Raw genomic sequence first — 13,709 nt, 5'->3', positions numbered from 1 at the left:
ATCTGAACAAACTATGCAATACCACCTGCTCACTTCCAGGAGCATTTTAATAAAAGATTTTTTTTAATAACAGAATTTTAGTTTGCTTGCAGTTCATTCATTGTATCTGCTAAGAAAGAAAAAAAAAAAAGAAAAAGAAAAAAGCGGCTTCTTGGGAGAGACTCTAAAACCTGAGAGGTTTCAGGCCACTGAGCTGAGCCCACATCATGTGCCTGGCTTAGGATGGGGCTTTTCTGAACCCTCACTAGCTCTCAGTTTCTGGTACATCCGGAAGGAAAACTGACAGCACATCTCTCTCTTTTAACTCAAGTTCCACCTGGGCCAAGTTTGGCTTTTCTGAGAGCAAAGTTTCTCTTAGGTTGTTTAGGCTGTTGTGATCCTTGGCCTCTTCCAAATGCAGGACTTCTGGAGTTTCTTTTTCTGGTGGCTGCATCTTTTCTTTTCTAGGGGGACAGGGAACAGTGTTAATGAGGGGGGCTGAGTGGTTGGGGCAGGACTGGGTCCCCCAAATGGCTTAAAGAGTCTAAGGGGAAAATCCTATATGCAGTTTGGGAGCTACTAGAGGAGAAGCGGCAATGGTTGGATATTCCTTCAACAGAGAAATGGCTTACCCTTGCGTGTGTGTCATCTCAAGGAATCCTTACTGTCACCTGTGATCTCAAGTATCATTGCCACCCCCGCACCTTCCAAGTGAGGAAATGTGCTTCAAGGAGGCCAGGTGCAGTGGCTCACACCTGTAATCCCAGCACTTTGGGAGGCTGAGGCGGGTGGATCACTTGAGGCCAGGTGTTTGAGACCAGTCTGGCCAACATGGCAAAACCCCATCTCTACTAAAAATACAAAAATTAGCTGGGTGTGGTTGTGCCTGTAATTGCAGCTATTTGGGAGGCTGAAGCAGGAGAATCACTTGAACCTGGGAGGCAGAGGTTGCAGTGAGCCGAGATTGCGCCACTGCACTCCATCCTGGGCAAGAGACTGTCTCAAAAAAAAAAAAAGCCAAGGATGCACATAGCTAGTGTGTGCACTTAAGCCTCCTGACTCTTGAATCCTGTGTTCTTTTCACCTAACCACACTGTCTCTGACCTTGGACTGTCATCCTACTTAGCATAGGTCCTTGTCACCACACACCTCATCCCTCACACTACTGCAGGAAATTTCTAACTAATCTCTCTGCCTCTAGGTGTTTCCTTCTCCAAACCAGCCTAGGCACAACACCAGTCATGTTTCTAAAACCCCATCGTGTACACATCACTCCCCTCCCCCAACCACCTTCATTGGCTCCCACTGCCCACTTCCTTAATAACTCCCATGTGCCTGTCCTCTCTCCAGGTTGGTTTTATTCAAGGTACCCCTAGACTTCCTGGCCATAGTGGAGGGACCCAGCGGTGGTAAGCTGTCTGCCTAGAGATTCTGGCTGGGTCGTAGCGGGAACAGGTCTGCTGTACCCATGGACAGCCACTCATCTCTGAGTTGACTTTGCTGAGGTGCATGTGTGCTGATAGGGTGAGAGGGGCAAGCTCACCTTCTGAATGGCTACACTCCTCCAGGTCATGCCTGCTTCCTGTCAGGGGCCAGGGGGTGGTAATCAGGGACTGTTGCTGTTTTTTGTTTGTTTGTTTGTTTTTAACAGCTTTGGATTCTCGAAGGACACTGAAGGCTGAATTTTGCTGTCCCAAAGGGTGGACAGCAATGATCCCTAAGTGACCCCTCTCTAGATTTCCCTCTGGGAAGGCAGGGCCTCTACCCCACAGAGACCACCCCATCCCCCCAGGACCAGCTCCTCACCTGCTTGCCTGGATGCTTCTTCCCAGGAGGACCATGCTTATAATGACCACCACAGCTGCCAGGACAAGGATGGAATGATTCCAGGGAGATGCTGGGGAAGGACACACAGGACAGAGCCCTGAGGAATGGCCAGGCACCTCTCAAGCCCGCTAACAGCTGGGGCCTGGGCTCAGACCCAGCTTACAGCATCAACTGTCTTTTGCGTGGAGACCCTAATCAAAGATGGGCCCCTTGCCCTGGGGCACTCCCAGTCTAACAGGTGGGAGGGTGGAAGACACAGTCTCTACTCTGGAGAAGCCCTAATCTAATGGAGGAGACAGTACTGCAGTTAAATAATAGTGGGGCAACAGGGGTGAAGGGCAGAGGCCTATGGAGGGCAAGAGACAGGTGGGCCAAGATAAACTTTACAATCTTCAGTTTTGCCAGGGGCTGGACCTGCGGAGCACAAGGAAAAGAAAGAAGGCTGGGCTCGGTGGCTCACGCCTATAATCCCAGCACTTTGGGAAGCCGAGTCAGGTGGATCACCTGAGGTCGGGAGTTCAAGACCAGCCTGGCCAACATGGTGAAACACTGTCTCTACTAAAAATACAAAAATTAGCTGGGTGTGGTGGCATACACTGTAATCCCAGCTACTCAGGAGGCTGAGGCATGAGAATCACTTGAATCCAGGAGGCAGAGCTTGCAGTGAGCCAAGATTGCACCACTGCACTCCAGCCTGGGCAACAGAGTGACCCTGCCTCAAAAAAAAGGCAAAAAAAAAAAAAAAAAAAAAAAAGAAGAAGAAGAAGAAAGAAAAAAAAGAAAAGGAAAGGAAAGAAAGAAGGCAGGGAGAAGGGTGGAAGGAATGGCAACTGCCCACAGATAATACATGAAGTGACTAAACTGAATGTGGCTACTCAAGATTTGTCCATGCTGCACCCAAATGAAGCAGGGTCCAGCCTCAGAGCTCTTGCATTTGCTGTCCTCCCTCCAGGAATGTTCCTCCCCCAAATAATTTGCATAGCTAATTATTTCCTTAGTTTCCTGCAAGTCACCTTCCTGATGATAAAAATATCACCTTTTTAGTGAGGCCTTCCTTGACCACATTACTGCCCTTGCTGCATACTTCCTATTCTGTTTCTCTGTTTAATTTTTCTTTTTATTACTCATCACCAACGCACTATGCGTTTTAGTTGTTTATTTTTAATCCCCACTAGAATGTACATTCCATGAAGGCAGAGATTTTTGTGTTTTATTCATTATTGTCGCCCCAGTGCTGAGAACAGTGTCTGGTACAGAATAGGAGCTTAATAAATGTTGTGATGATTGGAGGGCTGCATAAATAAGCGACCACACCCTGAGAAAAGGAAGGGGCGGTCCAGCCAGACCCCTCTGGGTACTGAGACACCCCGACTGATTCCCTGTCTTGGAGGAAATGTACCGCCTGACCTGGAGGGGACGACAGTGTCAGGGCCTTCAGCCAAACTCTGCTCTGTATTGAGGGGCACACCCCCACCCCTGCCGTCAATCTCTCACCACTTACCATCTTCCACCCGAAAAAACCAAAGCATCTCTTCCAGCAGCTCCTGGGGCACCACAGTACCGGCTGGGTCTCCGGGAGCCCCCTCACTGTGCTCCATGCCCCTGCTCCTGGTAGCGTGTGCAACGAGGTCCTTAGACCCCTTAGCCCCAGCAGCCCTCCTGGCCTCCTAGGTTCTGGCCCCTGGGCAGAGAAGCCGTGAAGACCCCTGGAAACAAAGCAGACAGCATGACTGGATATCCCACCCGAGTTTGATCTCCCTCTGTGCCCAAATCCAGATCTCCTCTGGCCCAAAGTTATGGGACAAAAACGACCCGAACGAACCCAGGAGCACGTGGAGCCTGGAGGGGCAGAGACTGGAAGTGGGAGTGACTCAAATATTTATTAAAAGCCATCGCATGTGTGGAGGAGCACTGTTCTGGGAGTGAGGAGGACCGAGCCACTGGCGAGTTCTGGGACCCTTGCCAAGGACATCTCGGGTCTTCGCCTGTTCGGCGTCCGCACCTGGCTTCTACGAGCCCATAGCGCGCCCACGCGTTGCCATAGCAACTTGTCCCTTGGGTGTCATGCGGTAGCCAATCACAGGCCTGTGTTTCCCCACGTGTCAAAGGCTGGGCCTATCACGCCTCTCTCCTGGGGATTGGCACGCCTACGACACAGAGAGGAGAAAAGGGAAAAGTGCCGGAGGGAAAAGCAGCTGCCGGCTCCTGATGCTGAGAGGGCACCCCCTGCCGCGACCCCGAGAGCTTTTTTTTTCTTTTTTTTTTTTTTTTTTTGGACAAGTTAGCAGAATTGGTTTCTGTTATTTGCAAGGGAAGAACCTGAATCCATGCTCTCTGGATAAATCCCTTACTTCGTGTAGGCCTATTTCCATCCCAACTATTAATAATAAACTGAACCTCAGTCAATCTCAAAACAGTCAGACATTTTGACGTCTTCTTGTACTAACTGCATTATTACTACTTAATATAAAATTTTCTAGCATCCATACTTTACAAAACAAAAAGAAATAGGTAAAATTAATTTTGACAACATATATTATTCAGGCCAATATTAAAATTGTTAAGTTATTTCGCTTTTTTTTTTTTTTTTTTGAGACGGAGTCTCACTCTGTCGCCCAGGCTGGAGTGCAGTGGCACGATCTCTGCTCACTGCAACCTCCGCCTCCCAGGTTCAAGCGATTCTCCTGTCTCAGCCTCCTAAGTAGCTGGAATTACAGGCGCATGTCACTACCGCCCCACTAATTTTTGTATTTTTAGTAGAGATGGGGTTTCACCATGTTGGCCAGGCTGGTCTCGAACTCTTGACCTCAGGTGATCCACCCGCCTTGGCCTCCCAAAGTACTGGGATTACAGGAGTGAGCCACCGCGCCCGACCCAATAACACATTTTTTTAAAAGGACACACATTAAACACATTAAGCTGTGTCTTGGGGAGGAGGAGGAAGGGAGTAGGAATGGAGATAAACGTAACTAAAATAAAACAAGAGAAGTGTTTTGAACAGATCAATTATAAAACATGCCATAGGGCACCAAGAAAAAAAGTGTACAGGGAGGATCGAAGCATTCTCAGGTCCCCTCACACTCTGTCACTGCCTTAGGTGCTCAACAATCTCAGCCCCAAATAGCCTTTGGACACTTAGCCAGGGGCATTCAAAAACAGCTAGATGGCAAACAGCCAGACAGAAAATCGGACTATCAACAAAAGGACTAGCTTTACATCAGAGTTTCCTCTAGCACTAAATGCTCTGAGAAAACTAAAAAGGCATATCTACAAATTGCAAGGGAAAATATTTTGACACAAATACAATACTGACTTAAGCTTTTCATATGTGAATGATCATTCATATGCCAAGGTGGAGATGGAAGTCAGGGAGAAAAAAAGACCTTTCTTAGACTTTTTTTTTTTCTTTTTTTTCTTTTGAGACGGAGTCTTGCTCTGTCGCCCAGGCTGGAGTGCAGTGACGTGATCTCAGCTCACTGCAACCTATGCCTCCTGGGTTCAAGCGGTTCTCGTTTGTGCCTCTGCCTCCCAAGTAGTGGGACTACAGGGCATGCCACCACGCCAGGCTAATTTTTGTATTTTTAGTAATGATGGGGTTTCCTCATGTTTCCCAGGCTGGTCTTGAACTCGTGACATCAGGTAATCCACTCGCCTCGGCCTCCCAAAATGCTAGGAATACAGGCCTGAGCCACCGTGCCTGGCCCTTTCTTAGACTTTCAAGGACTCACATGCACACTGCCTACTTACTCATTTGAGGGAGATTCTATCTATCTATCTATCTATCTATCTATCTATCTATCTATCTATCATCTATCGATCTATCTGTCTATCTATCTATCTGCCTACCTACCCATCTAAAATCATGGAAAGACAAAGTTACAAGAATGGCCAACAGATGTGATCTTGTGTTCTAGCTCCAACTGACTGTCCAGAGCACTGTCCAAGAAGGATTGTGACATTCCATCCAGTCTCAGATGTAAGAGTGCCTGGATTGATTAGTAACATCAGCCACAGGCCCCTGTGCCATATGCAAACCCCTGAACTCACAAAGAAAAGTGTTGAAGTTGAGAAACCAAACACAGTCTTCTTCTAGGGTGTGGGATGAGATTTAGACACATGGGATATTCATGTTGACCACTTCTGTATTGTGTGGTTTCTTATGCGTATACAATGCTTTCATGAGAACAATACATGTAATTCAATTTTTAATGTGTGTATATATTTCTATGTATATTTTCTCTATTTGTATGTTTGTTTGTTTTTTTTTTTTTTTTTTTTTGAGGTGGAGTTTTGTTTTTGCGGCCCAGGCTGGAGTGCAATGGTGTGATCTCGGCTCACTGCAACCACGGCCTCCCAGGTTCAAGAAATTCTCTTGCCTCAGCCTCCTGAGTAGCTGGGACTACAGGCATGTGCCACCACACCCGGCTAATTTTTGTATTTTTAGTAGAGATGGGCCACCACACCCGGCTAATTTTTGTATTTTTAGTAGAGATGGGATTTCACCATGTTTGCCAGGTTGGTGATCCGCCCACCTCAGCCTCCCAAAGTGCTGGGATTACAGGTGTGAGCCACTGCACCCAGCCTTTGTATGCATTTTTAAATGTGGGTATTATTGTACTTATACCTTTTGAGACAACAATTCCAATTTTTGATATTTAATTAATGGAACTAATCAGATCAGTGTACAAAGACGCAGGTAAGCTATTGTCCACAGTGGAGTGGTGTTTTTTTGTTTTTTGTTTTTTGAGACAGAGTCTGGCTCTGTCGCCCAGGCTGGAGTGCAATGGCACCATCTTGGCTCACTGCAACCTCCATCTCCCGGGCACAGGCGATCCTCTCACCGCAGCCTCCTGAGCAGCTGGTACAACAGGCATGTGCCACCACGCCCGGCTAATTTTTGTATTTTTTGTAGCGATGGGGTTTCATCATCTTGCCCAGGCCAGCCTTGAACTTCTGAGTTCAAGCGACCTGCCCACCTTGTCCTCCCAAAATGCTGGGATTACAGGCATGAGCCACCACGCCTGGCCAAAATATGTTTAAAATATGTTTAATATTGTTACAATAAACACATACCAACCAACAAAAAACCAAAATGACAAATTGGATACAAATCCAGAACCGAGAGTCAGCCCTCCTCAGCTATGTTAGATGCCACAGAAACAAGCGACATATTTCTTTCTTTTTTTTTGAGACAGAGTTTCACTCTTTTTGCCCAGGCTGGAGTGCAATGGCATGATCTCAGCTCACTGCAACCTCCACCTCCCAGGTTCAAGTGATTCTCCTGCCTCAGCCTCCCAAGTAGCTGTGATTATAGGCATCCACCACCATGCCCAGCTAATTTTGTATTTATTTATTTAGAGACAGAGTTTCACTCTTGTTGCCCAGGCTGGAGTGTAGTGGCACCATCTCAGCTCACTGCAACCTCCGCCTCCCGAGTTCAAGTGGTTCTCCTGCCTCAGCTTCCTGAGTAGCTGGGATTATAGGTGCCCGCCACCACACCCAGCTAATTTTTGTATTATTAGTAGAGACAGGGTTTCACCACATTGGCCAGGCTGGTCTCGAACTCCTGACCTGAGGTGATCCATCTGCCTCGGCCTCCCAAAGTGCTGGGATTACAGGCATGAGCCACCGCACCCGGCCAATTTTGTATTTTTAGTAGAGATGGGGTTTCACCACGTTAGCCGGGGTGGTCTCGAACTCCTGACCTCAGGTGATCGGCCTGCCTCGGCCTCCAAAAGTGCTGGAATTACAGGCGTGAGCCACTGCGCCCGGCCAAAGACATATTTCTATCAAAGCACGTATCCAGTTTGCTTCTAAAGTGAGCATCATATTGTCATTTGCATGATTAAATTAAACTTTATGCCTTATTTGCATTTTATTAGTTTTGCCTTTAATGTTCTTTTCTTGTTCCAGGATCCCATTTAGGATGTCATACTGCATTTAGTTGTCTTGTCTCCTTAAGCCCCTCTGGGAGATCTCTGCATTTTAAACAGGGCTTAACCATCTGCCATTGGACTGTGACTTCTGCCAAAGACCTGGGCCACCCATCCCCAAGGCAAGATGAGGACACTCACCCCGGATCCTGAGTTCCTGACGACTGCCTTGATCTGCTGTTGGGAGCAGCACCGATTTCTGTATCTTCCTTTTCCTCCTCTTTATGGGAGAACAGGATAGTCTTTGCACTTGAGCTCTCCCAGGCAGTAACAGCTGTCACTTAGGGGACAGTGCCTGGAGAGCCTGCGGCAGCTGGACCCATCTGGTAGCTCTGGCCTTAGCACACGCCCAGGCCTGGAGCCTTCTGTATCACTCCGGGGTGACTGACCTCTTGAATGAGTGCACTCAGAGTGCAAACAGGCTCCACCTGACTTTCACAATCCGAAAGCACCAGTAGCCCAGTGCTTTCTTTGTTATGTGTTGGCCTCAAGTAAAGAGAAAACATCCGGATCCTCTGGACAGGCAGGAGAATGGACTGCAGAGGACCTGCGGTCTGTGGGTTCCATCACTGCAGGGGGATATGTAGTGTGCCCACTCCAGGTCTCTATTGCCCAATATCATCAATATTTAACCACGGAGCAGGGAGCCAGGCTGGCCTTTTACAGCCTGTGCTTTCTCATAGTGAAGGTCATGGCATGATGTGAATTCCTCACAAGGAGCTGTAAAATATGACCTTTGGAGGTGGGGGTTGGGAAAGGCTGTGTGAGCACCAGTGACCCAGATAGTAGGAAGCAGGCCAAGGCAAGCAACTTGATGGGGAAGCAGGAATGAGGTGCTCCTCCCACCTGACCAGCACCATTCGACTCTGATAGTCTATGGACTTTTCCACCAACTGGCTCCGTGCATCTTAGGCAATCATTGTTGGTTTAGTAAGGAGTGGGCTTATGTGAAATAAGCCCAATCTTTTTTTTTTTTTTTTTTTTTTTTGAGATGGAGTCTCGCTGTGTCACCCAGGCTGGAGAGCAGTGGCACAATCTTGGCTCACTGCCACCTCCACCTCCCCGGTTCAAGCAATTCTCCTGCCTCAGCCTCCTGAGTAGCTGGGACTACAAGTATGTGCCATCATGCCCGGCTAATTTTTTGTATTTTTAGTAGAGATGGTGTTTCACCGTGTTAGCCAGGATAGTCTTGATCTCCTGACCTCGTGATCTGCCCGCCTCAGACTCCCAAAGTGCTGGGATTACAGGCATGAGCCACCACACCCAGCCGCCCACTCTTATTTCTTACTTCACAAATGAAACAGAGGCTGAGTGAGGTCACATGTCAAGCCCAAACTCCTCTATGAGTTAAACATCAGTCAATAGTGTGTACTGTGTGTGCATGGAGCAGAGGAAAGAAGACCCAACAGGGAACCTAGGGGCTGCCTGGAACTCCAGCTTCTCCTCATTTTGTAATGCATTCATTTATTCATTGAATAAATGTTACTTGAGCATCTACTGTGTAGATACATGGTAAATAAGACAGGTGAGGGCCCTGCTCCCTTGGAGCTCAAACTCCAGGGGAGATAGCCAACAAAAAAGTAAGCAAAAGCATAATTAAAAGATAATTAGAGCAGTGATCATTTCTGTGAATATCTTAAACAACATAAGATAGAAAGGGATGAGGTGGGGGAGCCATGATTACTATATTACTACACTAAAAACTGAATGATGAGGGGTTAACCATGGAAAGACCTGAAAAAGCAGGTACAAAGGCCGGGCATGGTGGCTCATGCCTGTAATCCCAGCACTTTGGGAGGCCAAGGCAGGTGTATCACCTGAGGTCAGGAGTTCGAGACCAGCCTGACCAACAAGGTGAAACTCCGTCTCTACTAAAAATAAAAAAATTAGCCAGGTGTGGTGGCAGGTGCCTGTAGTCCCAGCTACTCAGGAGGCTGAGACAGGAGAACTGCTTGAACCCGGGAGGCAGAGGTTGCAGTGAGCTGAGATCGCACCACTGCACTCCAGCCTGGGCAACAGAGCAAGACTTCATCTCAAAAAAAAAAAAAAAGAAAAGAAAAAAAAAGAAAGCAAGCAGGTACAAAGACACTGAAGAAATAATGAGCTTAATGTGTCTGGGACAAAAAGGTGGCCAATATAGCTGAATCATAGTGATGAGGGGGAAGTGGCATGGAATAAAGTTGGAGGATAGACAGGAGTATCCACTCCTCATGGTGGGCCTTGTAAAACAGGGTAAGGAGTTTGTATTTTACCCTAAAAGTGATGAGAAGCCACTGGAGGGTTTAGGCAGGAAAGTGATGTAATCTAATTGACATTTGTCTGAGATCACTTGGCCTGCTGGGTGGAAAATGGATTGTAGGAGAGCAAGAGAGGAACAGGGAGACCATTGGGAGGTTGTTATATTCATCCAGGCAAAACATATTAGTAGTTTGGACCAGGCTGGTGGCAGTGGAGATGATGAGAAGTGGTCAGATTCAGGGTGCATTTTGGAGAGAAAGGTAGTTGATAGATTTCGAGAGAGAAGCTCAACACTAACTCTCTTAAACACAAAAGGAATTTATTGGCTCATAAACTAGGAAGGGCAGGGTGGAGCTGACCTGAGGCATACGGGAACCAGGGATTTGACAACCCGTAGTGCTTTGTTTCTGTGGCTCTTTCCCTGCTTTTCTCTGGGTGCCAGGCTCATTACCCCAGGCTGGCCACCTCCGGGAAGCTTGACCAGATGATAGGAAACCCAGGCTCATGCTCTCATAGCTGCAGAGGAAGTAGTTACTTTTCTTAGCTCTTGTTTAAAAATTCTTGGAAAGGACTCTAATTGTCCAGCCTGAGTCATGTACCTATGTCTTGGATCAATTGTTATGGCTAGGGAGGGGGGTACCACTGATAGCCAACCCAGAGCTCATGCCTGTTGGGTAGCCAGGAGAGACAGGCTGTGAGCTGGACAGCCCATGCCATGTGGGTGCCTGAAGGAACCATTTGACCAGAATCCCCCTTGTCTGCCTCTGAGGAGTGTTGTGGTGCTCTAATGGGATGGTGTCCCCTTAACAAGGAGCCTGCACAATCCCAGGTTTTCCACTCTTCTGCTTCTGTGTCTTTTCTCTCCCTCCTCTTACCCTAGCTCTTTCTACTACGGCCTATCCAATAACTTGTTCCATAGTTGCCATGTGCCAGGCATTATGCCAGTGATAAACAGTCGAAAGCATTGTCCCTGCCCTCATGGAGACTCCAGTCTAGCAGAACAGACAGACGGGTGTTCATCATGTCATCACAACTGTGTGACAAGTGCCATGAAGGAAACATACACATGGAGATGAGAGCACATCACCAAGCCCTCCTTTCCTCACAGCATCACTATCATTCCTGGCCAATCAATCCCACCTTGAAATCTCCTCTCCTGACTTCTCCAGTCTCTTATCTCCCTATCTAGAGGATGATAGACAGTCAGCAGTGTAGTGGAGTAGAAAGGGCTTTTGGCTTTCCTCTGCTATTCTGGTATCTGCCACCTGCTAACCCTTCAAGCCTCAGCTTAAATGTCATCTTCTTAGGGAGGCCTTCCATATCAGTTGAGAATTGTGTTTGGCTCTGGGTAACAAAGACCCAATGTCAGCGGTTTAAACCATAAGAGTTTATTTTCTCATAGAAGAATGTCAGAAGTAGCCAGTTATTAATGTCATAAGACCAAGGAAATCAGGGCTGAGGTTTCTAACACTCCCTCATGGCCCCTAGATGGCTGATGCAGCTCCTGCCATTATATCCAAGTTCCAAGCAGAAAAAAAAAGCAAAAGGGAAAAAGGACAAAAAGGTGTGACCATGCTCTATAGTAAACGAATAACCTATCTGAGAGTAAACTCAGATAATACAGAGAACTAAGGTCAAAGGAGTTGTTCCCAGAAAACAGTAGCAAGGGCAGCCAGGTGGGCTAACCAAAGAACTTACTCTACTGCCAGGGTGGAGGTCTTCACAGGTCATGCCCAGCAGGATTTGATAACTGTCATGGGCCTGTGCTGCTGTGTGGACTGTAGCACAGCCTGCTAATTTCCCCCTAGATTACATTCTTTCTTTCTTCCTTTTAATAAGAGAATCCTCTAAATTTTAGAGGCATATGGCCACCCAACTGGAAACTGCAGTTCCCAGGCCAGGCGTGGTGGTTCATGCCTATAATCCCAGCATTTTGGGAGGCCGAGGTGGTCGGATCACGAGGTCAAGAGTTCAAGACCAGCCTGGCCAACATGGTGATACCCCACCTCTCCTAAAAATACAAATTAGCCAGGCATGGTGGCGTGCACCTGTAATCCCAGCTACTCAGGAGGCTGAGGCAGGAGAATCGCTTGAACCTGGGAGGTGGCGTGAGCTGAGATCACGCCATTGTACTCCAGCCTGGGTGACAGAGCAAGACTCCATCTTAAAATAAATAAATAAATTAATTAATTAAAAAAATTAATGAACCTGCATTTCCCAGATTCCCTGCAGTCATAAGTGGTCCTCTAAGTTTTGGCCGAAAGAGACCTGAGAAGTGATTGCAACTTCAGAATCACTATTTTTTTTTTTTTAATTTATACAAACTTTTTTTGTTGGAGTATACATACAGGAAAGTACACAAATGGTAAGCTTAGTGAATTTTCATATGTGGACACACTCATGCATGGGAACATATGCCATCCAGATCAACAAATAAAACAATTGCACCACTGCATACTGTACTCGAGCCTAAGCAACAGAGTAAGACCCTGTCTCTAAAAGAAAAAAAGAATGAGAAATAGAACATTTCCAGATCTCAGAAGTCTTCTCTTGTCACTATCCCTTACAAAGGCAACCTGACTTTTAATACCATAGATTAATTTTGTTGGTTTTTATACTTTATATAAATGTAATCAATCAATATGCAATCTTTTGTGTCAGCTTCTTTTGCTCTACATTATACTTGTGAGATTCATCTGCGTTGTGTGTAGTTGTGGTTCATTCATTCTTGTTGTAGTGTAGTATTCTATTGTGTGGCTATGCTGCACTATTTCTACCTGTGGATCATGTTTTTGTGAGAAAATTCAACCCCTTCACTTCCTCATTCCTCTTTCTGGAACACAGATATGATGGTGGAAAGGACATCTCAGGACAGGGGTTGTTAACCTATGGGCCAGATCTTTCTCTTTTTTTGAGATGGAGTCTCACTCTGTTGCCAGGCTGGAGTGCAGTGGGGAGATCTTGGCTCACTGCAACCTCCGCCTCCCGGGTTCAATCCAGTCTCCTTCCTCAGCCTCCCAAGTGGTTGGGACTACAGGCACGTACCACCACGCCCAGCTAATTTTTGTATTTTTAGTAGAGATGGGGTTTCACCATGTTGGTCAGGATGTTCTCGATCTCTTGACCTCATGATCCGCCCACCTTGGCCTCCCAAAATGCTGGGATTACAGGTGTGAGCCACCGCACCTGGCCTATGGGCCAAATCTGACCTGCAGCCTGGTTTTGTAAAAAAAAAAAAAATAATAATAATAAGAATAATAATTCTTACTGGGACATGCCATGCTCATTTGTTTACATATTGTACATATTGTCTAGGGTTGCTTTGGCATTACATTAGCAGAATGGAGCAGTTGTGACGATTGGCCCACAAAGCCTAAAATATTTGCCATTTGGTCCTCATTTACCAAACAAAAAAAGTGCCAGCTGGGTGCAGTGACTCATGCCTGTAATCCCAGCACTTTAGTAGGCTGAGGCAGGTGGATCACCTGAGTTCAGGAGTTCGAGACCACCCTGGGCAACATGGTGAAACCCTGTCTCTACTAAAAATACAAAATTAGCCAGGCTGTTGGCGCATGCCTGTAGTCCCAGCTACTCGGGAGGCTGAGGCAGGAGGACCACTTGAACCCGGGAGGTGGAGGTTGCGGTGAGCCGAGATCACACCACTGTACTCCAGCCTGGGCAATAGAATGAGAGCCCATCTCAAAAAAAAAAAAAGACAACCCAGGCAACAAG

At 47.0% G+C, this 13,709-nt stretch overlaps 1 protein-coding gene across 1 annotated transcript; it reads right to left on the bottom strand.

Annotated features, from left to right (window-relative positions):
* Nucleotides 1-15: 15 nt before the first annotated feature.
* Nucleotides 16-7,640, bottom strand: SLC51B (SLC51 subunit beta). Its single transcript, XM_034938942.3, has 3 exons — nucleotides 3,308-7,640; nucleotides 1,786-1,876; nucleotides 16-443 (listed from the first exon to the last, which is right to left on the bottom strand). The coding sequence occupies exons 1-3, from the start codon at nucleotides 3,402-3,404 to the stop codon at nucleotides 245-247; spliced, it is 387 nt and encodes a 128-aa protein (XP_034794833.1). The 5' UTR covers nucleotides 3,405-7,640; the 3' UTR covers nucleotides 16-244.
* Nucleotides 7,641-13,709: the final 6,069 nt, after the last annotated feature.

Source organism: Pan paniscus, chromosome 16 (genome assembly GCF_029289425.2).
Source record: "Pan paniscus chromosome 16, NHGRI_mPanPan1-v2.0_pri, whole genome shotgun sequence".
Lineage (NCBI taxonomy): Eukaryota > Metazoa > Chordata > Mammalia > Primates > Hominidae > Pan > Pan paniscus.
Note: the sequence above shows the minus strand (reverse complement) of the source record. Positions and strands in the feature narration are given on the sequence as shown.